The sequence below is a fragment of the Eptatretus burgeri genome, chromosome 2, assembly GCF_056783735.1.
Source record: "Eptatretus burgeri isolate ZD-2024b chromosome 2, Ebu_testis_v1, whole genome shotgun sequence".
Lineage (NCBI taxonomy): Eukaryota > Metazoa > Chordata > Myxini > Myxiniformes > Myxinidae > Eptatretus > Eptatretus burgeri.
This window is the reverse complement of record NC_140962.1, coordinates 151,387,814-151,411,619: the sequence shown is the minus strand read 5'-3', so window position 1 is coordinate 151,411,619 and position 23,806 is coordinate 151,387,814. Positions and strand designations below refer to the sequence as shown.

Sequence of the window (23,806 nt, the reverse complement as noted above, 5' to 3'; positions counted from 1 at the left end):
AAAACATCATGCAAAGAATAATCATGTCAAAGCAAGTGCGAACGATGAATTTTTCGAACTCCCGTGAGATGAGTGAATTTTTCATTCTTCATGCAATCACAAAACATCAAAAATAAAAAAACAGGGTTGGTGCAATGGCTCTCAGGTAGGTTACCTATTAGTGTAAAAGTCTCTGGTAATGGCAAGGCATTAATGACAGGTAAATAAAGACACATCGCGGTGGTCGATCGAACACTCTGCCATGCTGTGCTTCTTGAATGTAACCTCTTATAGATCAACCACAAAGGTAAACAGTGGGGAGATGGTCCCAAGGGGTCGACAGCAAACTCCTCTTGTACTTTTTGGTTCGCAGACACCAGCAGTTGGTTCGTGGGCGTCAGCAGTGACCACTATTTTCGTTGTGTCTGTGTCTGTCTGTCTGTCTGTCTGTCTATCTGTCTGATTGTTTGTGACTCTCTCCAGAACATAGCTCCGTGATGTTTGATGTGATCTTGATGAAACTTGGACACAAGCTAGATATCATGGTCTAGTTGTGTCTTTTTGTATGTGGGGCGTCCAGCGTCACTTGTGTGGGCGGAGCCACACCCACTTGAACTTATTTATTTATTTTTTATTCTTTTTCTCGATTTTTTTTCTCGCAATTTCATTTCCTCGAAGCTGTGCGTAATGTCCATAAGTACAACATATAAAAAAAATCTGATTTGATTTGGTTAATTTTGATGGAAGAGATAGGTTTTTATGGTAGGGCTTCCTCAAAAGCTTCCACTAACTCAATTGTGCCTATCGTGGCATTGTTCAAGAATGCCCGCGAACCATCGTCGCCTCCCGGCTAGTTTACACCCTGATTCAACAATCACGAGCAGAAGCCCGTGGTAAAAAAATACCACAGTATAAAAATAGAAGGGCACTCGGTAGAGCGCATACTTCCACCACGCAATGCCTGATCCACGAGAACATATCGGGCCTATTACATTTTTGAAATATCATGCTATATATTCGTTTTTGGCCCGATCTCTCAAATGGTGAAGAATCACTTTAAAAGTTAAATAATTCTGTTATCCAGATTCAGATCCAGATCTTCACAAAAATTGAATCAATTCTTCCTTGCCACACACCCAACGTGTCCACTAAGTTTCGTCCGAATCCACTAAATTCGTCTAACAACTCTTTGAAATATCGTGCTATATATCATTTTTGGCCCGATCTCTCAACGATGAAGAATCACTTAAAGAATTCTACTAGTCGGATGCGGATCCAGATCTTCATCAAAATCTAAACAGTTCGTTCTCGTCACACACACAACCTGTCCACAAAATTTAATTTGGATCCGTCCACAACTTTTTGAGATATCCTGTACACAAACAGACAGATAACATAGACAAGCTGGTAGGCGGCGAAGGGTCGCCGAGCATGGAAACTATAAGATATAGAGCAAAATGTATGTCATATAGCGGATAGGGAATCACCTTAAGATTATGCATATCAAATCTCATCCAATTCCATCTACTGATAACTACTCGGTATCCATTTGAATGAAAGGTACCGAAAATGCGGTATGAAATAGGAAAACCCCAAAGTTCGAGGGGGTGCTGTGGGTGAACAAAGATCGAAATCGAAAATCCGGCTCGATCGTTTGTGCACAATGTATTCCAGACGATTAATGTGAATTTTCATGACCATCCGACCATAACCCGAGGAGGAGTAGCATTTGGCGCGAAGGCACCTCTAGCTCTCGCATATTATCGATTTTTGCACTAATTGACCTTTGACCCCCTGACCTAAGCGAAATCGGTCAATATGTCCTGAGGCAAAGTTGTACTACTCATTGAGTACCATGAACCTGCAAAGTTTCATTCGTATCGATGCACTCACCTGGTTGCTAGGGGGCCTTCATTTTTTGCCAATTTCCATGCATACCCTTATTGTACGGGGCGCTGTGGGTAAAGTATTCCTTATATCACAAATATATTTGATAGAGCATCACCTGTAGATCATTCGTGCCAAATTTCATAACCCGACGTGGGATAATGGCTTTCGGAATTGATTTCACGTGAACGGTACCGATTTTGAAGGTTTTTCGGTTGTTGCGAGGGAACCAAAGCGTCCCGAGCAACCATCACAATTTCCAAAGCACTAGCTCATCAGATGTACCTACCACCCGAGTTTGGTCAAAATCGGCCCACGTTTACTACCAATTATGCTGATGACAATCGAACAAATAGACAGAATTACTGACAATAAGGGTCACCTATTTCGGTGACCCAACAGAAAGGGGGTGAAAACAATCCTCTTTCTCCTTTGGTGGCGGCGGTAAAAAGGGAGCCTTTTATTCTAGTGCTGGTTCAAAGAGATCAAAAATGGGAGGTTATGTATTTCTTAACAGCACAGAAAAAAAAAAGATTTCGGGAGCGATCGAAGCAGCTGTCTGTTGCTTATACACTGCCCAGGTTCAAGTTTTTTTTGTGCTTGAAATAAATGTAATTTTCCCGTACCTTTGGATTATTTTGAAGCAACTTTTATTCAATAACTTTTCTCTCTGAGGAGTGTTTCCATATTTCAGGGTGGGACAGACAGACAGATGGACAGGCAGCATTAGCCTGTTATATTACCCCACTACTCTGCAGTTTCTCAGGCTCGTGGAAGAGCTGCTACACAGGTAGATCAGGCACTCACACGCAGACAGACAACAGACAACACAGAACTTGACATTAGACAAAAACGGCCGTTGACCTCTTTTTTTGGTGTCAGTGGTGCCATCAAGTTGTGCTTTTCTCTGTGCAGTCAGTGGAGTCCCTTCATGGAGAAATCTTCCTCTCCAAGGAATGGCAACCCACGGGGTTTGTCTGTGTTCTATCCTCTAAATGCTGAGGATCCACCACGTACCGTTTTTAAAGTCTTTGGTATGATCCGGCCTGTGCTGAAATCGAACCGCCAACCTCCCAGAATTTTGCCTAACAATATTGCAAGAAGAGGCTTTGAGGACGTGAAAGCGCATTGGTTCACACTGTTAAAACGTGATCAATTTCGCGTCCATCCCGCATGATGGCGCCATTGCAAAGCGAATGAAGTTCATTCAAATGAGCAGCTTTCTCCGAAAGCCACAAAGGACATGGTCGATGAACAAAATAAAAATAAATAATGATGATAATAATTTCTGTAAATCGTCAATGATGAAAGCGTGCAAAATGCTGGTGATGGTAAGTAATTAGAAAGGGCAATTAAATGTAATTGCGGCCTTGAGTGGGATTAAAATTGCTCAGTTTATAAAGAGACAGAGACTAAAATCTCAGAAGATTACTCGGAAAGTCCCGGATGTAATTAAATTCTACAGCCTGTGTTGCTTTTCACTCTAAATGTTACACTTTTATCGTGGAACGCAGACACACACACAACGTTATTCATTAGTGTGGGGTGGACGACACGGACCGATCATTATTCTCTGAAGTTTTGCCATAATTACTTGATATTACTTCGACTCATTGGTTTTCCCCTATTTTATATACATGTCATGTGTCCATGGGGCCAGTTGTGTTTAATCCTTTATCTACTACTAGCAGAAGTTCCCACACCTTGTGCGGTTGGGGCAAGAGGATTCCAATGGTACGCAATATGATGGGGTTACTTCCGGTGGGCTGATTCTATCGATGGACAGACAGACAGACAGACAGAAAATACAACTATATATGTGTACAATGTACATATATACAAATATAATCTATCATAATAAATGCCATTGTGTGTCCGTCCGTCCATCTCCTCCATAACTCCAAAAACCATGAAACCGAGTGGCCCCAAACTTTGCATGCATACGAAGGGAACTCCAAGGTGGTGCATGAATGAAAATTGTGTGTTTGGGTCAATTTAAACACCCGTTTTGAAGATAATTTAGGGGGTGCTCATCACGAAAAATCAAAATAAGCCTTACCAAGATGGCGGCACGCCATTTTGGTCAGCCCTCTGTCAGTTCCTGAGAGTCTTAAACTGCCATTTTTTTTAGCCTGCTCAACCATGCCTTTGCTTGGAACAGGTCACAACGATTTTTTAACGATAGAGTTTTTTTTTCACTTTCCTCACTCATGTTATCGAATGCCTGTTCATCATCCCAACGAATCACTGGGTACACTGCAATACTTATAAACACCCAGAGATGCCAGCGTTTGTGGCTTTATTTCATTTCCACACATGTGATCACCTCCAGGATCTCTTAAACTAAGCCAAATTACAAAATTGAAGCTCCAGAATTGAACTTCACAGCAGTTCCGACTCCAAAAAGCGTTCATTTGGTCAATTCGGACATAGTTACAGATTTTGAGCATTTCCGGGAGGTGCTTAATATCATGGATTGACAATCGCTAATCGCTTGCCAAGCCAGCCGTTCCTTCTCAACCGTTTCATTGGAGTGCTTCCTTGAGTGCTTTTAAGCCACTTGGTGAGTGCTCTGAAATATTCACACAGTCACTAAATATTGTAAATCGATTGACTTGAACAAAGTTCAGGGACTACTCGCCCGTGTTGGCCCCGCGTTGTTCTGCGGTGCGTCCGGTGGTGGCTGGCTCGCTAAAAATGTGCAGTTTATTTTGCACCAAGTTTCCCCTTTTTGTACGATCTCCTTTCATTATACGACCCGTCATATAATGTCGAGAGGTGTGCACGTTCGCTCTGAGCTGTCTAGCCTGGGTTCGAATCCTGACTCAGCTCGAAACTGTTACCCTGGTGTTTTACAGGGAGGGTGATTCATTAATGTGTGTGCCGTCTCTTGGATGGACATTAAACTGGTCGTCATATCTGCTGTTGGAATCTCTCCCTCTCTCCTCTCCCCTCTGCACTCTCTCTCTTCCCTCTGCACACTGTCTCTCCCCCTCCTTCTCACACCCCTCTCTCTTTCTCTCTCTCACCCCTCTCTCTTTCTCTCTCTCACCCCTCACCCTCTCTCACCCCTCTCCCTCTCTCTATCCTCTGCCTCTCTCACCCATCCTCTCTCTCCCCCCTCTCTTTTTTCTAAAAGGATCTAAGCTCATGGTGGAGCTGCCACACACACATCTCACACACATGGACATGCAGACAGATAACAACGCAGGACTGTTAGATGAGACTAACACAGCCACCGAGTTTGGGGGAAGTGCCATCACTTCCCAGGGTACTCTGGGTACCAGTGACATCACAACGATGATGCCACTTTTCTCACCGCACTTCCAAAGCAGGAATTCCTACCTCCCCATGGAAGCCAACCTATGGGGATTGTCGGTGCTCTTATCCTTTTAAATGCTGAATGTCACACAAGGAAGCAGCAGGGACCATTTCTAATGTCTTTGGTATATCCTGGCCCAGGTTTGAACCATTGACCCCTCAGATTCGGAGCGGACGCTCTAACTTTTACACCACTGAATCTGGTACCACCAAGTACCAGACTTGGCTGGTATGATCAATGAGCACAGCTTTGGGATCTTTAACATCCACCAACGACCAGTGCTGGGAGACGGATCCTTGAGCTGAACGTCCTTCCGATGGATGGAGCACACATTGATGCCTCGTGCTGCATTTGAAACACCAGGGTAACAGTTTATTATCTGCGTTGGGATTCAAACCCAGGCTAGGCAATTAAGGGTTGTGTAAAGGTCGTGTATGCATACCTCAAATCCACCATGTGTTTCACCCTTTATCCTCCAAGAGAAATCCCTTTTATAAACTCCGGCGAAGTTTGTTCCATGTATTTCATGGGGAAAATGAAGCTCTAAGTTTGATTCCTCGAAGAGTTTACGTGAATTCCTTTCAAAAGTGGCACCTCGGAAATTAGCTTTGAAAAACCTCACAAAAATGGTGACGTCATCATTGTAGGTCGGGCCTTCCAAAAGGTCTTCATGGGAAAGCCAATGAGAGGCAAAGGCCAGAACTTTTGCCGAAGATTTCAAAAGTTTAAAGGGCTAGTTTTAATGATTGTGGCTGGTTGACCACACTGGCTTGTGAGATGTCTTGCCTGGTTTTGATTAACTCTCATCCTGGTGCTTCGCTGCACTGATAAGCTGGCTCTCCCATCTGTTGGCATTTGCTTGAGCACTTCAGAGATCTCAAAGTGCTGCTACCCTGGCCCCACATATAATGCAACCATCAGATGGACTTTGCAATTTAATCCAGATCGTGTGTGTGTGTGTGTGTGTGTGTGTGTGTGTGTGTGTGTGTGTGTGTGTATTTTGAAGTTTGAAGTACCGCATTGTTGCATGCTGTTCAACCTCCACCACATGCTTCAAAGGTGCACATGCACATTCACGAGAGGCCTCCACTGTCTCTGCTTACCACGAAGACCTAGCCCGCGTCCCGGCGGCTCACGAGCCTCACTTGAGCTGTGGTTGAGACTTCTGCTCCGAGGACGAGGCCGAAGACCCAGAACGTCGTTTGCTCGGACGAGGCTGTTGCGTTTTGGGGCTGGAGCCTTTCTGGGGTGCTCCAGATGACCCTGGAGGGTTCTGTGCAGTCTGCGCAGATCCTGAAGGTGAGAAATGGAGAATGCATTATGAAGTGACGTCACTCTTGAAGGAGACATTCCAATAGACGTGTCATTCTGTGGGAGGTTCCCAGGCTGTCTGGTTGGTGGAGGTTTATGAGGTATGCGTATGGCCTTTAATACGTCATCATTTAAAGATTTACCGAAATGTGAACTTTGAAATGAAGGTGCAGAAGCAATAAACAATGAACTCCGTTTGTGTTTTTGTTTTTCCAATTGTTTGAGACGGAGTGAAAAAGTCAAGATCGTCAGAGCGTTTCCCTGGAGAAATAAAACACACGAACTGGTGGTCGCTCCACTTTCACTGTGACGTCATAGAAGGAACAAACAAGGCAGCAAACGACATGTGTGCTTGTTATGTATTACAGTGAAGTGGCAACAACTGGCCGACCGGTTTAGGGGTAACGGAGTTCAATGTTCACCTTTTAGATCATTCCATTTTAAACTCGAGCCAGGTTCAACGCACCTGCCAGGTGATTCACTGACACGGTGCCGTCCCTCGAATGGACGTTAAACAGGGCATCCCATGTCGTCTAGCAGCATTTGTTGATGGACCTTAAAAGATCCCACGGTGTCCTTTGTGAAAAGTCGGTGAGCTATCGCCGGCACCCTCAACAAATGACAAATTCCTGCTCGAACCTACAAGGGGGCCTACATCACACACTATCGGCCAATGATGCCACTTCACAGTCTTGTGCTGCATACCAAAGAAGAAGGAGTGGAAGAAGACTTGTTGCACTCTGTTGCCTCGTGTGTGATTCTCACCCTTTGCAGGTGATTGCTGATCCTTTGTCATCACACTGTCCGTGGCGTGGATGGGGCTGCTCTTTGTCTGCGCAGCCGCACCCTTTTGGATCCCTCCTGAATAAAGGGTGACACAGAAGAACGTTTGTTTTTTTAATTGAATGCGTTTCAATGTCTGTGCCGTCTACTTATTACGTACGCAATACTGCGGAATTGTGACCCCCCTCCACTCCCCTTACTCATATTACCTTCCAATATTCTTCCTTCCCCTACATCCTTATTTACACCATCTCTTCTCCCAATTCTCTCAATTTACCCCCACCCCTTAACAGACCATGCTCTTTTTAAGAGTGCAATGTCTTTCTTATAATTACAATACAATTACAATTACACCCCACTGTAAACATCTCGGCGCTTCATCCACCTTTACCCGGATTTGGTTGTTCATTGAATGCGTCCGAGACTGATACGACAACCTCAATCAGCAAAGCAAAATCCAAACAACTTGTGCCTCGATAATACACCTGCAGCCTCCATGCCACACAGGTAAAGTGCTGCTGAAACCTGATTGGCGCATTGAGAAAGCCCCGCCATGATTGGCCAACGAATCGAAGGCCGAAAGCTCAGGTTTTGGAGGTTGTTGGCGTTCCTAACCCACCGAGACGCAGCTCTACCAAAGAGCATGGTTTCTGCCGTTTTCAGTGATAGAAGCCAGAAACCTTCACTGGAGCCGTTGCAGTCTAGAATGTATTGTAAGCAACCTTGAGGCTGCTGCATGGGAGCCTGGACTGGGGACGCTTGAGCTCCGGCCTTGGCTCCTGCTTGGGCCTGCAGGAAACAAGAATAGGTCCTGCGAATGAGTCTACGTAACACTGCACGTCCATATTCTTACCGTCTTCATACAAAGGGTGTTCAAAGCAACAGGGAAGTTTCTCAATGATTGGAGCTGCTGTTTTGTATTTACAGGTCGAGGCTCATGGAAGAGTCAAATGATAAAAGTGTTACGACGTTCACCGACATCCCGTCTTCATCATTTATCTTCTACCAGCTAATGATAGCACAAGGGACACCCGCTTTGTGATGCAACCCCCTGCCAAACCGACCGCTTATAATTGGGTCGGCAATCGAACCCCGTACGAGACAGCACGAAGGTAGGTGTGCTACCTGTGCACCTTCCTGTCAGACTACAAACAAATAAGAGCGGAATAAACAAACTTGAATTTCTGATTGAAAACTTTTTGCAACAAGCTCAAATGAGCGAAGATCCTCGTCCTCTTAATGATGACGTCATAAAAACGAATATGACGTCATTGTGATGTGTCAGGTTTGCGATAAAATATCTGTGCTAATGCCCGGCTTGATTCCCACAAACAAAATTCAAACAGCTTGCCGAGTTTTGGAGATAATGGTATAGGCGATTTCCATTAGCGGCGATATTATGACGTCAACTTTTTTTCTTGGGAGAATTTCCAAAATTGGAGATGGTTACTGCCTGCGCGTGGGCTTTCTGCATATACATGGCAAGTTTCACGAAGATCCGACGAAAACTCTGGGTTGTGAAACAAAAAAGGTCCAAAAATAGGAATGACGTCATAAAAATTGATATGACGTCATAGTGATGTATCATATGTGCGGTAATTCATATCTGCTAATGCCCTGTTCGATTCCCATAAACAGAATTCAAAAAGCTTGCCTAGTTTCGGAGATAATTTTTTAGGTGATTTCCATTAGCGGAGATGTTTTGACGTCATAACTTTTTTTCTCGGAGGAATTTTCAAAATCGGAGATGGTTACGGTCTGTGCAGGGTATTTTTACATATATACGCCAAGTTTCAGGAAGTTTCGATGAAAACTGTCGGCTGTGAAACAAAAAAGTCCACAAGAAGAAGACGAAGAACAACAACGTGAGTAAGACTTGGAGATCCTCCACGAGGATCTAAAAATCTTTGGAAAATATGACCCATGACGTCATAACCAACTCTGGAGGGATGTCTCTCATGAACGAGGTCACAATATTATTTATAGGGAAGAAAGCCACAAATTGCCCATATCACTGATTGCGGTGTTCCAGTTGTTCACACGATGGTGTCGTGAGTGCGCAAGAGATAGTTTTAAGCTGGCTGTCTTGTGTACACTTTCATACGGATGGTGCAAACGATTTTTTGAATAGATTAATTCTTTACATTCGGTCGCGACATTGGTCACAGTTCCAAATGCACAGGTGTCATGTCGGGTTGAGCACATGGCCTGATCTTCTCTATGCAATGTCAAGGCTCATGGAAGAGCAAGATGAGAAAGGATGGCAGAATATTGTCTTTTCTGATAGTATCTCGGATCATGGAAGCGAGAGGTGACAGAAGGCTCATGGGAGAAAGGCAATGTGCTGACAATGAGACAGTGGGGTCAATGTTGAACAAAACAAACAGGAAATGAGGAAAGAGAGGAGGGGAGGAAGCACAGGAAGTTGGCAGCAAGACGATTGCGTTAGTTTGGGTTAATGGAGTTAGAAAGGATTGCGGGTAGAGATGGGGAATGGCAGGACATGGTGGCTGGTAAACCACCTGTTCGAAACTTTAGAGGGGAGGGTGCGGCTGGACTGCTTCCAGCAGGCTATTCCGCAAAAAAGACGGAAAGAGGAATAAAATTGACAATGCTGGATTTGAGGACGGTAACCAGGAGGAGGTTACTGCAAGAACTTGCACATCCTGGAGTTGCTGGGGAGGGTCGGAGGACTGCGAGAGCAGAGGGAGCGACATCGGAGAATAGACCTGAGAAAACCGCAGAGATCACCGACCTTCATGACACGTGAGAGCAACAGACCTTGTGCTTCGGCCTCAACATTGGAGATTCAACAATGTTGCGAGCTTTATATTCCACAGAATCCAACAGAGAAAGTTGTGATGCTGGAGCAACGGCCCATAAGGGAGAGCGGTACGCCAAAGGCCTTGTCGGCTGAGTCGTTTAGATTTGAGAAGGAATGAGTCGGAATGACAGAGGATGCCCAGTCTGCAGCTGGCTTTGGAGACCAGCTTTGCTGTATGGTCAGCACAGGAGAGGTCATGGCTGATTGTGAGGTCCAGCAGTTCAAGAGTCTGAACCTCTTTCCAAGTGACTGACCATAGAAATAGACAGGTGGAATCATCTGATGATTAATCCTGAATGACAAGGTGAGACAATGGGATTTCCATCCATTGGAACCACACTCTGTGCGGAGCGTTGGTGCTGCCGAAGCAGTCTCCTTGGCTCGTGGGCACAATCCTGGACGGGTCACCACTCCGACACAGGATACCAGCAAGCTGGCACTCATTTTGCCAACCTCCGAAGGATGACAGGCAGAGTCAATCCCACCTGGTATTAATTCAACGCGCGAGTGGGAATTCAACTCAGGATCCTAGAATCCCAAGCCCATCACCTAACCATTAAGCCAACACCAGGAATAGTAGGATTTGCCAGGTTTGAAAGACATATTCCATTTATCAGATCAGCACATCGTCAATTCCACATTATCAGAGAGTGACAAAGCTGCTGTCTCCTTCTCCGTATGCAGCACAAGGCTGTGGGTAGCATCATTGGCTGAGGGCGCTGCTGTGCCACTGATGCAGTGCTCCTTTCACCAGTACACTGGTACTCATTTTGTCGACCGCGGAAGGATGATAGGCTAAGTCAACCCCACCTGGTGTTAAATCAACGACCGACAGGGGCTCAAACTCAGGACCCGAAGATCCCAATCCAGTCATCCTAACCGCTAAACCAACACCAGGCTTATGTGCTATCTTCCTGTGAGTGGAATGTGGGAGTCATGAATGCGGAGTCATTGACAAAAAGAAAGAGTGGCTTTTCCAGACCAAATCCTATTGCGAGCAGCACAGGAGGAGACAGGTGAACAAGGGATGAACAAACGAACATGATCTGACAAAATGAAAAACTTGAAGGTAGTTGTGGATGGTTATTGGGGGTAGCAAAGAGAATCAGTGCGTGATGGAAAACAATGACAGTCGGCTGCCAATGTGAAGCAACTGGACTGACGCAGGAAGTCGGGAGGAAAGTGTGACAAACGAATGCAGTTGAGGAGTGAACTGAGATTGTGGAAGTTGATATTCCAGAGACGAGTAGATGAGCATGTGTCGGCTGGTATGGTTGGCGAGGAGTGGGGGCAAAGCTGGTAGTTAGCGTAGGACCGGATGGCCACCAGCTTACCTGTGATGAAACAGTCACAGGTATTGTGCCTCAGCTTATGTTGTGAGATGCCAATGACCTACAGAGCTTTTGGACCGCACAGTGTTCAAGAGCGAGAGGTGGGATGACGGTGTGCCGGTAAGAGGAGGGAAAGGGAGATACTTTATTGTATGACATACAAGTGCCTTATAGGCCAGGTGAAGTTTGAAGGTACCGATGAAGGACTTGGTCAAGCAGAAAACCAAGCCTTCTGGCTTTGGAGATTACCTTGTTAAGATTATGTACACAGGGGGTCTTACTTTTGAGCAAGTTCCAGCAGTCGAAGAGACCAATACCTCCCAGGGATTCTCATGGAGACACATTGGTGGGTTGGATTTCAATGTTTTTTTTGTTTTTTTGTATACCTTGTCGAGGCTCATATGAGAGCGAACACACACCGCACAGCAAGGGGAGACAGGAGGGGAGGGAGTGAGAAGGACAAAATAGTGGGTAACAAAGACATTAGATCTGTGGAAGGGAGAGGGATGGGGGCAGGGAACACGGGGAATACAAGATGGACATTACAGGGACTTTCAGGAAGGAAAGCAGAAAAAGGAAACCTTCAAATTCCCTGCTTTCCTTCCTGAAAGTCCCTGTAATGCCCATCTTTTATTCCCCATGTTCCCCGACCCATCCCTCTTCCTTCCACAGATCTCCTGTCTCTGCTCCCCACTGTTTTGTCCTTCTCACTCCCTCCCCTCCTGTCTCATGCCCCCCTTGATGTGCGTTGTGTGTTAGCTCTCATATGAGCCTCGACAAGGTATACAACAACAACAACAACAAAAAAATTGAAGGAGGTGGGCTTGGGTGGATTATCGGGGGTAGAAAAGATCGAGGATTTGGATGGGGGATGATAAGAGGTGGTGGTGAACAGCTGTTTTGAAGGCCTGGAGGGAAGAATGGGATTGAATAGAGTGAGGGAGTTTATTCCAAAGGCGGGGAAAAAAGAGGAATGAAAGAGTGAAGGTGAGCAGTGATTCGTGATTTTGGTAGTTTTACCAGAAGGGGTTGTTGGCAGACCTTGAGCACCCTGTGGAAATGTGGCGGGGACAAATCGCAGAGAGAGCGGGGGGGGGGGGGAGGGCTGGAGAGGAGACGGTAGAAGACAGAAAGACCACCGACCAGCCTGCGGTGAGAGAGTGAGAGGCCCAAAGACTTAGCCTCATCACGGGAGATGCCAATGATCCGAAATGCCCTGGTTTCTACAGCGTGAAGCTGAGAAAGGTGGGAGGCAGGAGCACCAGCCCAGAGGGGGGAGCAGTACTCCATCAATCTGCGGACAAAAGCTTTGTAAGTGGTCAGGAGCTCAGGTGGGCCGAGGAAGGACTTTGCACGATGAAGGATTCCCAGTCGGCGACTGGCTTTGGAGGCGAGGTTTGAAATGTGGCTTTCCCAGGAAAGGTCATGGCAGATAGTGAGACCCAGAAGCTTGAAAGAAAGGACTTCTTCCAGAGGATTGTTGAGAAAGTGGATGGGGGGGGGGGGTTTCTAAACGCTCCTTTCAGAGAGACATAGTGGGAGTGTGAGATTTGTCCGGATTGAAAGACAGGTTCCACGTGTTGGACCAGTTTGTGATTTTACCCAGATCTGCAATGAGCGATGAAGCTGCTGCTTGCCGGTCTGAGGGATGACAGATGGCACGGCAGAGGGTAGAGTCATCAACAAAGAGATAAAGAGGATTTTCCAGAGAGTCGGAGAGAGTTTCATCATTGATGAAAACCAGAAAAAGAACAGGGCCCAGAACGCTACCTTGAGGAACTCCAGCCAGCACAGGAAGAGGGAATGAAAGAACTCCATTTAGGTCCACACGTTGACTGCGACAGAAGAGGAAGTCTGTGAGCCACGAGTGGAGATGGCCTTGAATACCATGGGAAGAGAGTTTGGTGAGCAGGGCAGGGTGCCAGACTGTGTCAAAAGCACGTGATATGTCGAGAGATATGGCTCTGATTTCATGTCCGGCATTGAGGACCTCCATCCATTGTTGGGAGAGCAGAAGCAGCTGGTCAGAAGCAAAGAGAGCAGAAGCAAAGATGCATCTATCCAGGGTAGAGTGACCTGGTCTGAAACCAAATTGAAGATCAGAAATCAAGCCAATGGAGAAGAGTTCTGGTGACACACCCTCAATGATGTAAGACATGTGGATTATTTGTCATGTTCCAAGTAATGGATCAGATTCTATTCTTATTGAGCGATAGAGCTTCCCACCGATTTGTAATCATTCGGAAGCATCTTGGCATATAACTGGCGTACAACCACAAGGTCCTCCAGGAATAAGTCTGCAATGGGAGATCAGATTATTACCCTCGCTGAAGGATTCGGAGAGGGTATTACATTGGGGTTCATTTGTTGGCTGCTCGCTCCGCTCTAGAGCACCCTTATTCTGGACATTTCCATCTGTCGTTGTCCATCTGTCCGCGAAATTTTGGTCAAGCCGAGGGGCTAAACCACTCAACCGATTCCAATTAAATTTGGTAGGTAGGACCAATATTTCTGGGAATCGTGTGCTTTCGAATATGGGACCCCGGGCCCGAGCTACGGCATAGCAACGGTCAAAGTGGTCAAAAAATCGAAAAAAATCAAAAAATAAAAATCGAAAAATCGAAGATTAGAGTTCTGTGCGCAATCTATCTCGCTCCCTTCATGCCAATTTGCAGCCATAACAAGAAATATTTATAGGAGGAGATAGGTTTTGGGCGAGTACATGTCGAACATTTCAGAAACGGTTAATTGTGAATATGTCAAAGAGAAAGAGTCTGATTTTGATGAAACTTGGGTGAAATGTGTACAATGTTGCAAGCTTGCATGTACACAAAAATGAATGGTTGCTATGCACACCTCCGTTGCTTAGCAACAGCTAAAATACTGTATCGTACATCGTACACTTATTGTGGACTGTACATACAAATTACGAAAATCTCCGATACATGCATACTCTAACTTTTGCTAATTTGTACTCTGATCATCGCGCCGTGGCCATTCGATTGTCAAAGAATGAAATTGATTGATAGCATGTACATAAATATCGGCTCGTCGCGTCGGCCAGCTTTCCATCGAGAGCGAGCAGCCACGTCGCCTACCGGCTTGTTTGTCTGTTTGTCCGCACAGAACTTTCGTGTTTTTCTCCGCAACTGCCTGTTGGATTGAGACAAAAATTTCACCATTGGTGCGACTACTCAAATAGCATGCATTCCTGATAATTGTGACGTCATAGGTGACGTGGTGTGGCAGCCATATTGGAAAAACAGAAAAATTTTGGACCTCTGTATCTGAAACTGCACCAAGGAAAAAACTGAAACTTGGCACATGGCAAGTTCTCCTCATGGGGAATTGAAGTGAGTTTTTTAATGACATCATAGGTGCCCTCGTTATGACGTCATAATTGCATTTGTAGAATGCCACATCTGATCAGTATGAAAATATTTAAAGGTCATCTGGGGATAAAATGGTCCACAGAAAAAAAATTCATGACGTTAACGGTGACGTGATTCGGCAGCCATCTTGTTAAAAAAAAAAAACCTTCAAAAATCTTCTTCTCTGAAGTGGCTGAACAGATCGAGGCAAAAATTTATACGTATGACCACCTGTCCCTGAGGAACAAAAGTTCACACATGTGATGTCATTTGTCACATGGTTTGGCAGCCATATTGCATTTACCCGAAAACCAATAAAAATCTTCTTCTCCAGAACGGCTGGACAAATCGAGGTGAAACCTCACACAAGTGTTCCCAAGCCATGGGTGTACAAATGGCACATAGTATGTGCTCCTCATGGGGAATGTGCGGTATCTTTATGACGTCATAATTGCATCTGTCGCACGCAACATCCAATCATTATAAAAATGTTTGAGGGTCCTCTAGGGATAAAATGGTCCACAATCTTTTTTGATGATGTCATCGGTCGCGTGATTCGGCAGGCATATTGTTTTTTTTTTTCAAAAAAAAACAACCTTCAAAAAAATCTTCTCTGAAATGACTGAAACGATCGAGGTGAAACTTTACACATATGACCGCCTATTGATGAGGAACAAAAGGGTCACACATATGACGTCATAGGTCACATGGTTTGGCAGCCATATTTGATTTACCCTAAAACCTATAAAAATACACCACTCAAAAGAAGTCCTGGAAAGGGTTTGCAATCTCTGATTGCTTTTTTTCTTGTTCTTATTATCATTGTCACTAATTAATTATTATTGTCACTAATCGCCTCGTGCTCAGACCGTAATACATGCGACCAAAAGGTCTCTTTGGGTGAACCTGGATCGAAGTTGTCCTTGTGTGGACGGCCGGCCAAGCGTGCACACCTGGTCCTCCCTGACCTCCTCATGCGCTGACAGCAGTTCATTCATGCGGCCGATGACGAGTTCAGCAATTTGTTGCTTGTCATCATCACGATGTTCACCCATCAACGGCATTGCAGAGTCCATCAGCTGTGGGGGCAAGGCAAAAGAGAATCAAAAGTTTTTCTACCGGATAATATCACATCAGCTCTGATTGCACAGTAGTGCTGCTACTGTGGGACAAAACTCTACGCGAGTCCTAGTTGATTGGGGCAGGAAAATTGACTTGGGAAAACAGGGATGCAATGGCCTGTTCTTTTTGAAAAGCACCATGCGGTCTTCATGAACGTTAGCGGATAGCAAAAATGGCTTAAATGCATCCTCCGAAGGACGGCTCACCACTGCCATTCTTTTTCTTCTGTATGAAGCACAAGGTGTAGGGTGTGGCTGTGCCACTGATGCAATGCCTTCTGCAGGTTAGGTGCGGCTATGTGCGATCTTTAACATCCATCAACTAATGCCAGCAGATGGGAAGCCCAGTTTAACGTCCATCCAAGGGACCACAGACACATTGATTACCCTGCCTGTGAAACACCGGGATGACAATTTATACTTGGGTCCGGATTCAAACCCAGGCTAGACAGCTTGGAGGCGATTGTGTATTCCTCGAAGCCATCCTGCCAGCCCACCTCTGCCATTGATGCAATGCCATGCCTGTGGGTATGTGACAGTTTAATAGTCAGGTCGGGAATACAGACTAGACACGAGGTAGGCAGACTAGGTAAACATACTTGGTATCAACTGGGTAGACTAGGTAGACAGATGAGACACGAGATAGATTGACACACTAGATTAGACACTAGGTTGTGAGCTTAGACAGTTCAATAAGTGAATCTGCCACGTATGAGCTAATCCTGCCAACCCAACTTACAATTAAACCAAACTACCTTTGTGATTAAAACGAGTATATATAGGTGTTGGAATTGGAGTCAAACTTTATTCGGGTCAGAACAGAGTCATAAATATTAAATGGAGGATGATTCAGCACACACTCCCCAAACCACGAGGTATTGGTGTGCCCGTGAAGTGCGATTTAATATGCATACATGGTCGAGGCTCACGGAAGAGCTCAGATCATCCTGATCTTGTCACCCCATTCTTACATCCTTCTTCATTCAATATTTGAGTGGTGCCATTTGATCTTTCAACACTGTCCCTTTTGGGTGGACCTCTATGGGAAAACCGTGAACATAACAATCACCCTCAAATATCTTCCTCTCGACATTGTGCGCATGAGTTGCGCTTGTGGATCCCCCTGGTGAACAGTCCTTTGTGAATTTGACGGAAAAAGATGCATTTATTCGAGGCCTGGAGCGTGTTCTTCCATCCCTAATGCTGAGACCGCTGTTGATCAACCGCTGCAATGACATGTCGTGTTTGAGGAAGGCGTGGTAGAGAATCCTTTACTTTGGCACTTGGGAGTACTTTCAGAGTTTAGTTTGCATCCAAATGTGAACCAACACAACACCGAGAGGTTGTATTCAAACCTCTTTCACCGAGCTGCTGCATTCTCTGTACGTGATTTGGTGCGAGAGTGGGTTTTTGTCTACATGGTCGAGGTCCGTGGACGTGGCAGAGCAGAATGGAAGAGAACAAAATAGAAAGGGGGAACACCTACAGCAGAGTAGATGAGAAAGTGAGATCATGGAGAGATGGATAAGGTCACATGGGAGTGAAGTAGCTGCACACAAGCTGAATGAAACAGCTAGAAGAGGTAAGGTAAAGTGGGGATGAAATATCAAGGAAGCAAACCAATCGACAACTAACATATGAAACGCAGTGAGGGAAGGGAGTGCTTGGGAATGGGGTCGTTTGGGATAGAATATATCATGAGTATGGATGGGGGATGGCCTGAGCTCGTGGTGAACAGCTGTCTTGAAGGCCGAGATGAAGAATGGGACTGAACAGACTGGGCAAGTTGGCTCCACTGGTGAGAGAAAAGAACAGATGAGTGGAGGTGAACAGTGAACCCCAATTTGGGGAGTTTAACAAGAAGAAGGGCACTGTCAGACTGCATGTGCCCCATACAGAAACCTGGAAGGGACAGTGTTGTCCACAAAACTTTGGAGATGTCCTCATTTTGTGGTGCTATGTGCACATTATGGAAAGCAGAGAACACTTTACACCAAGGAATCATTCAATAAATATGTGTAAACTACATATTCAACTAAATGGAACAATTATTGTGGATGCTCCTTCACAGTGGTTGTACCCAGGGACCAAATCTTCCCCATTCTTCCCTACTGCCTGGATTCGTCAGGACAGTGCAGTCATGGTCAGAGTGCCGATTGGTCTCCATGGACCAACCCTTTCCCTCTTGTCTCCCACTCTCCCTTTCCCTCTTGTCTCCCACTCTCCCTTTCCCTCTTGTCTCCCACTCTCTCTCTCTCTCTCTCTCTCTCTCTCTCTCTCTCTCTCTCTCTCTCTCCATGAAAGCAGGGGAACACCATATCTGAGATGTGGGGATCTCTGAGTCACTCCTGGGAGATCAATCGACTCTGCGGATACGGGGTAATAAAGGTCATAATCGTAATGATTAGGGTTCAGCGTAAAACAACTCAAAAGTTCCAAGGCTTGTTGGTCTTAGTTAGGAAAGATTCGAGGAGACATTAGAGAATGGACAATTTACCTGAGGATATGATAGAAGTATGTGGTCCTCACATAACTCAGTTTAATGTAACTAGCCCACTCTTCCGTCAACTTTCTCTATAACCAGGAAGCCTAGTTGTTGTTTACATTTAAGGCGTTTCAAAGAAGATTGCCAGAATATGTGCAGGTGGTGTATTTTTCATTGAGGTGGAGATAGAGGATAGAACACGGGGATACGGCTTGATGGTTTAAGGAAAAAGAAAGCGGAGATGGAGGAAGACTCCTGAGAGAAAGAGAGCGAGAGAGAGCGAGAGAGAGCGCGAGAGATAGAGAAAGAGAGACAGAGACAGAGACAGAGACAGAGACAGAGAGAGACAGAGAGAGACAGAGAGAGAGACAGAGAGACAGAGAGACAGAGAGACAGAGAGAGACAGAGAGAGAGAGAGAGACAGAGAGACAGAGAGACAGAGAGACAGAGAGACAGAGAGACAGAGAGACAGAGACAGAGAGACAGGGAGAGAGACAGAGAGAGAGAGAGAGAGAGAGAGAGAGAGAGAGAGAGAGAGAGAGAGAGAGAGAGAGAGAGAGAGAGAGAGAGAGAGCGAGAGAGAGCAAGAGCGAGAGCGAGAGAGAGAGAGAGACAGGGAGAGAGACAGAGAGAGAGAGAGAGAGAGAGAGAGAGAGAGAGAGAGAGAGAGAGAGAGAGAGAGAGAGAGAGAGAGAGAGAGAGAGAGAGAGAGAGAGAGAGAGAGAGAGAGAGAGAGACAGAGACAGAGACAGAGACAGAGACAGAGACAGAGACAGAGACAGAGACAGAGACAGAGACAGACAGAGACAGAGACAGAGACAGAGACAGAGAGAGAGAGAGAGAGAGAGAGAGAGAGACAGAGACAGAGACAGAGAGAGAGAGAGACAGAGACATCGCAGATACGAGAGAGAGCGAGAGAGAGAGTAAGATAGAGAGTAAGAGAGAGACACCATCAGACAGACATTATTATTATTAGAGAGCAAGAGAGCAACATTCGAGTAGAGAGACACACAGACACACACACAGAGAGAGAGACATTAGCAAAGAGAGACTCACATTTCAAGAGAGAGAGAGAGAGAGATTATCTCACTGTCTACGAGAGAGAGACATTGCCCATTGCCTGCTCCATTGAGAGCAAGAGAGAGAGAGAGAGAGAGAGAGGAGAGAGAGACAGACAGAGAGCATTGTCTAGAGAGCGAGAGAGAGAAAGCCTAGAGAGAGAAAGCGAGAGAGAGAGAGCCCAGACATTATTGCCTGCTATTATTGCCTTATTGCTTCCAGAGAGACATACGCTTTTTCTACATTGCTCAGAGAGCATTATTGCCCAGAGAGCGTTATTATTACGCTCCATTCATTGGTCACGTTTTTCCTCCTATTATTATTGCTCTCCATTAATAAGCATACTACATATTAAGCCCACATACCCATATTAAGTCTACATACTGTCTACACATATTATTGCTCTCCGATTAATATTCCAAGACAGCCCGTTATTAGCCCCATATTCATATTATTGTCTACATTATTGTCTATTATTGAGACATTATATTGCTCCATTATTTGTCTGGTTATTGGACATATTACTGTCTACATGTCTACATTACCTATATTAAGCCTCCACATTAATTGCTCATAGACATTATAAGCCCACATATGTAGCTAAGCCCATGATATTGCTCCATATATTAAGACATTAGCCCAGAGAGAGCATATTATGCTCCAAGAGTCATTAGAGAGATTACATACATATTACATACTACATATTGTCTATATATTGTCATTATTGCTGATTCACTATCTACATTCATTCATTATTAATTCATTATTAATTCATTATTCATATGGCCCAGAGAGAGCCCAGCTTAGAGAGATAAGCTAGAGAGAGAAAGCGAGAGAGAAAGCGTAGAGAGAGAAAGCGAGAGAGAGAAAGCGAGAGAGAGAAAGCGAGAGAGAGAGAGCCCACAGAGAAAGCCCATATTTTATATATATTTCATATTAAGCGAGAGAGAGAAAGCGAGAGATGAGAAAGGGAGAGAGAGAAAGCGAGAGAGAGGAGAAACTAGAGAGAAAGCTATATATGTCTACATATTTATAAGCCCTAAGTATATACGTCTGTCTGTTTTACATATGTTTGTCTGTACATATGTCTATGATTATGTTTGCCAGTTATTCATTATTGCCTGCTATCTATATACATCTATATCTATTATCTGTCTGCATTAATCTAGCTATCTATATATATTATACATATATATATATATATATATTATATACAGTTTCATATTACATATATAAGCTCATATAGAGAGAGACAGACAGAGAGACATACATATTCATATATACTAGTGCCTGCCTGCTCTCCATTTTACTAAGCCCATATTGCCTCCACATACGTTTCTCCTACATATTATACCTACATATTGTCTCCACATATTAAGCCTACATATTATTAGCCTACATATATACATTTCATATATATATATATATACGTTTTCCTATATATTATTGTATATAGAGCCCATATATATATAGCCTGCGATATATATAATATATATAATATATATATCTAGCCTACATATTCTATAGACAGTTATCGCACATATATATCTATATATTGCCCACTAATATATATATATGTATATACATATATTCATGCCCACATATCTGAGAGCGAGAGCTATTATATTCGCTATTCTCTATTATTATTAGCCATATATATATATCTATATATACATATATATCTTACATATTCATATATATATTATTAGAGATTTATCTATACATATCTACCTGCTATTGAGCCATTATATTATTATTATTATTATATATATTACGTTTTTATTATTATTATTATACAATTATTATATTACATATATATATTATATATATATATATATATTATATATATTGCATATATATATATATATATATATTATATATATATCATATCAGAGAGATCATATGAGAGGTTGTCGTTATATATATATATATATATTATTTGCCTGCTGTATCATATATATAGAGAGAGAGAGAGCAAGAGATATTGTAGAGAGAGAGAGACAGACAGACATGTACAGAGAGAGATCATAGAGAGAGAGAGCCATGAGAGAGAGAGAGAGAGAGACAGATCTAGAGATGAGAGAGAGATGCTCCAGAGACATATTATATTATTATTATATATTATTATATATATTATATATATATATATATATATGCCTCCATATATATATATATATACAGTTTAGACATATATACATATATATATATATATACACATATATATATTATATATATATTATATATATATATAAGCTATTATTATATATATATATATATATAAGTATTATTATATATTATTATATATATATCTATATATAAGTTTATATTATATGTTTCATATATCAGATACATTGCATGAGAGACCAGCAGACAGAGACAGAGTTTATGAGAGAGACAGACAGACATGAGAGAGACAGCGGTATTAGAGAGAGGGACATATAGAGATTACAGAGCGCCCAGAGAGAGCGAGAGAGCGAGAGAGAGAGAGAGAGCCTACTTCTACCATATACATTAAGCCTATTATTATTAAGCGAGATACTGAGCCTATATATAAGCGACATATTAGAGCCTACAGAGACAGCCTAAGACATTGTCTATATATTACTGTACCATATTATTATTGCTTCCAGAGATATATCTAAGCTCCAGCATATGGTCTGATTATTACATAGTCTACATGTCTACATATATATTGCCCATATTTGTCTATATATATCTACATATTATTATCTATACATATATATCTATATATATATTATTATTATATATTATTATTATTATTTTATATACAGCTCAGAGACCATAGTCTGTCATTAGAGAGAGAGATTATTATCTATTCTGCCAATTAGAGAGATTATATATACAGAGAGAGACAGAGCAAGAGAGAGAGAGAAAGAGAGACAGACAGACATATTATTATTACACATTAGACAGAGAGAGAGCAAGAGAGAGAGAGACAGACAGACAGACATATATATTATATATATATATATTAGAGAGAGAGAGAGAGACAGAGAGACAGAGAGAGAGAGACAGAGAGAGAGAGAGAGAGCATATATATATATCATATTATTATATATTATTATTATTATTATATATATATATATTATATATTTTATATATATATATATATATATATATATTATTATTATATATTATTATTATTATATGCTCATATATATTACAGCCTATTATTATTATTATTATTAAGCCCATTATTCATATATATTAAGAGAGAGACATTAAGCCTCCATATTATTAAGCGCCTATTATTATTGGAGTAGTGATATTAATAAGCCTACATATATATTGCCTACATATATATATATATCTATATATATTAAGCTCCATATATTAAGCCTACATATTATGGCTCTTGTATTATTATATAAGCCTTCCATATTGCCTACATATTGCTCTCCTACATATATCTACATATATTGCTCCAGAGACATATTGCATATTAAGCCTACATATTATTGCTCCATACATTGTCTATATTATTGTTGCTTCCACATATTAATAAAGCTCACATATATTGCTCCTATATATATTGCCTCCATATATTAAGTGTTTTCTTCCTACATATTATTGTCACAGAGTGATTTTTTTTATACATTATATTGCCTATTATTATTACGCTTTTCCATATATTATGTTTAAGCCCATATTAAGCTTCATATATTATTAAGCTCCATATTATTTGTCATTATTGCTTCCATATTATTGCCTATTATTGCCTGTCATTATTATATATTGCTTCCATATTAAGCCCATATTTATATTAAGCCCATTAGACATCTATGCATATTATTATCTTAAGTATATTATTATTATTTATCTATTATTATTGCTCTATTCCGTTATTATTGCCTATATATTAACATTATATCTGCTATTACTAAGTCTACATATTATCTGCTATCTTGTTTTACATACATAGTTTTTCCAGAGGCATTAAGTCTATATTATTATTGTCTATTATTAAGTTTTCACACATTGTCTACATATAAGTTTAACATATTATATGCCATGGCCATATATATCTACATATATCTTATTATATATATATGTTTTCTGGTTTGTCTTGTTTTTATTGCCTATTGGTCTGCCATCTGCTATTCGTTTATTCACATTTGTTTGGCACATAGCCATATATATATATCTATTTATATATATACGCCATACACACACACACACACACACACACACACACACATATTTTTCACATATATACACATATTATATCACACCATTACGCTCACATTATATGTCATTACATATTATTATTATTATTATACACATATATTATTATATATAGTATTACATATAT

The 23,806-nt window shown here is 42.6% G+C and overlaps 1 protein-coding gene across 12 annotated transcripts in view; it reads right to left on the bottom strand.

Annotated features, from left to right (window-relative positions):
- Positions 1–23,806, bottom strand: part of LOC147033550 (synapsin-2-like) — a 235,970-nt gene that overhangs the window by 8,490 nt on the left and 203,674 nt on the right. For 7 of the 12 annotated variants that reach the window (XM_085855416.1, XM_085855425.1, XM_085855361.1 and 4 more), the window contains 4 exons: positions 15,762–15,887; positions 7,963–8,071; positions 7,265–7,360; positions 6,334–6,481 (listed from right to left, as the gene is read on the bottom strand). In XM_085855416.1, the coding sequence (XP_085711542.1) occupies positions 6,334–6,481; positions 7,265–7,360; positions 7,963–8,071; positions 15,762–15,887 (479 nt within the window). Of the gene's footprint in view, positions 1–6,291; positions 6,482–7,264; positions 7,361–7,962; positions 8,072–15,714; positions 15,888–23,806 lie in introns of those variants that run through there. The other 5 variants (XM_085855402.1, XM_085855369.1, XM_085855434.1 and 2 more) reach the window with 5 other exon arrangements.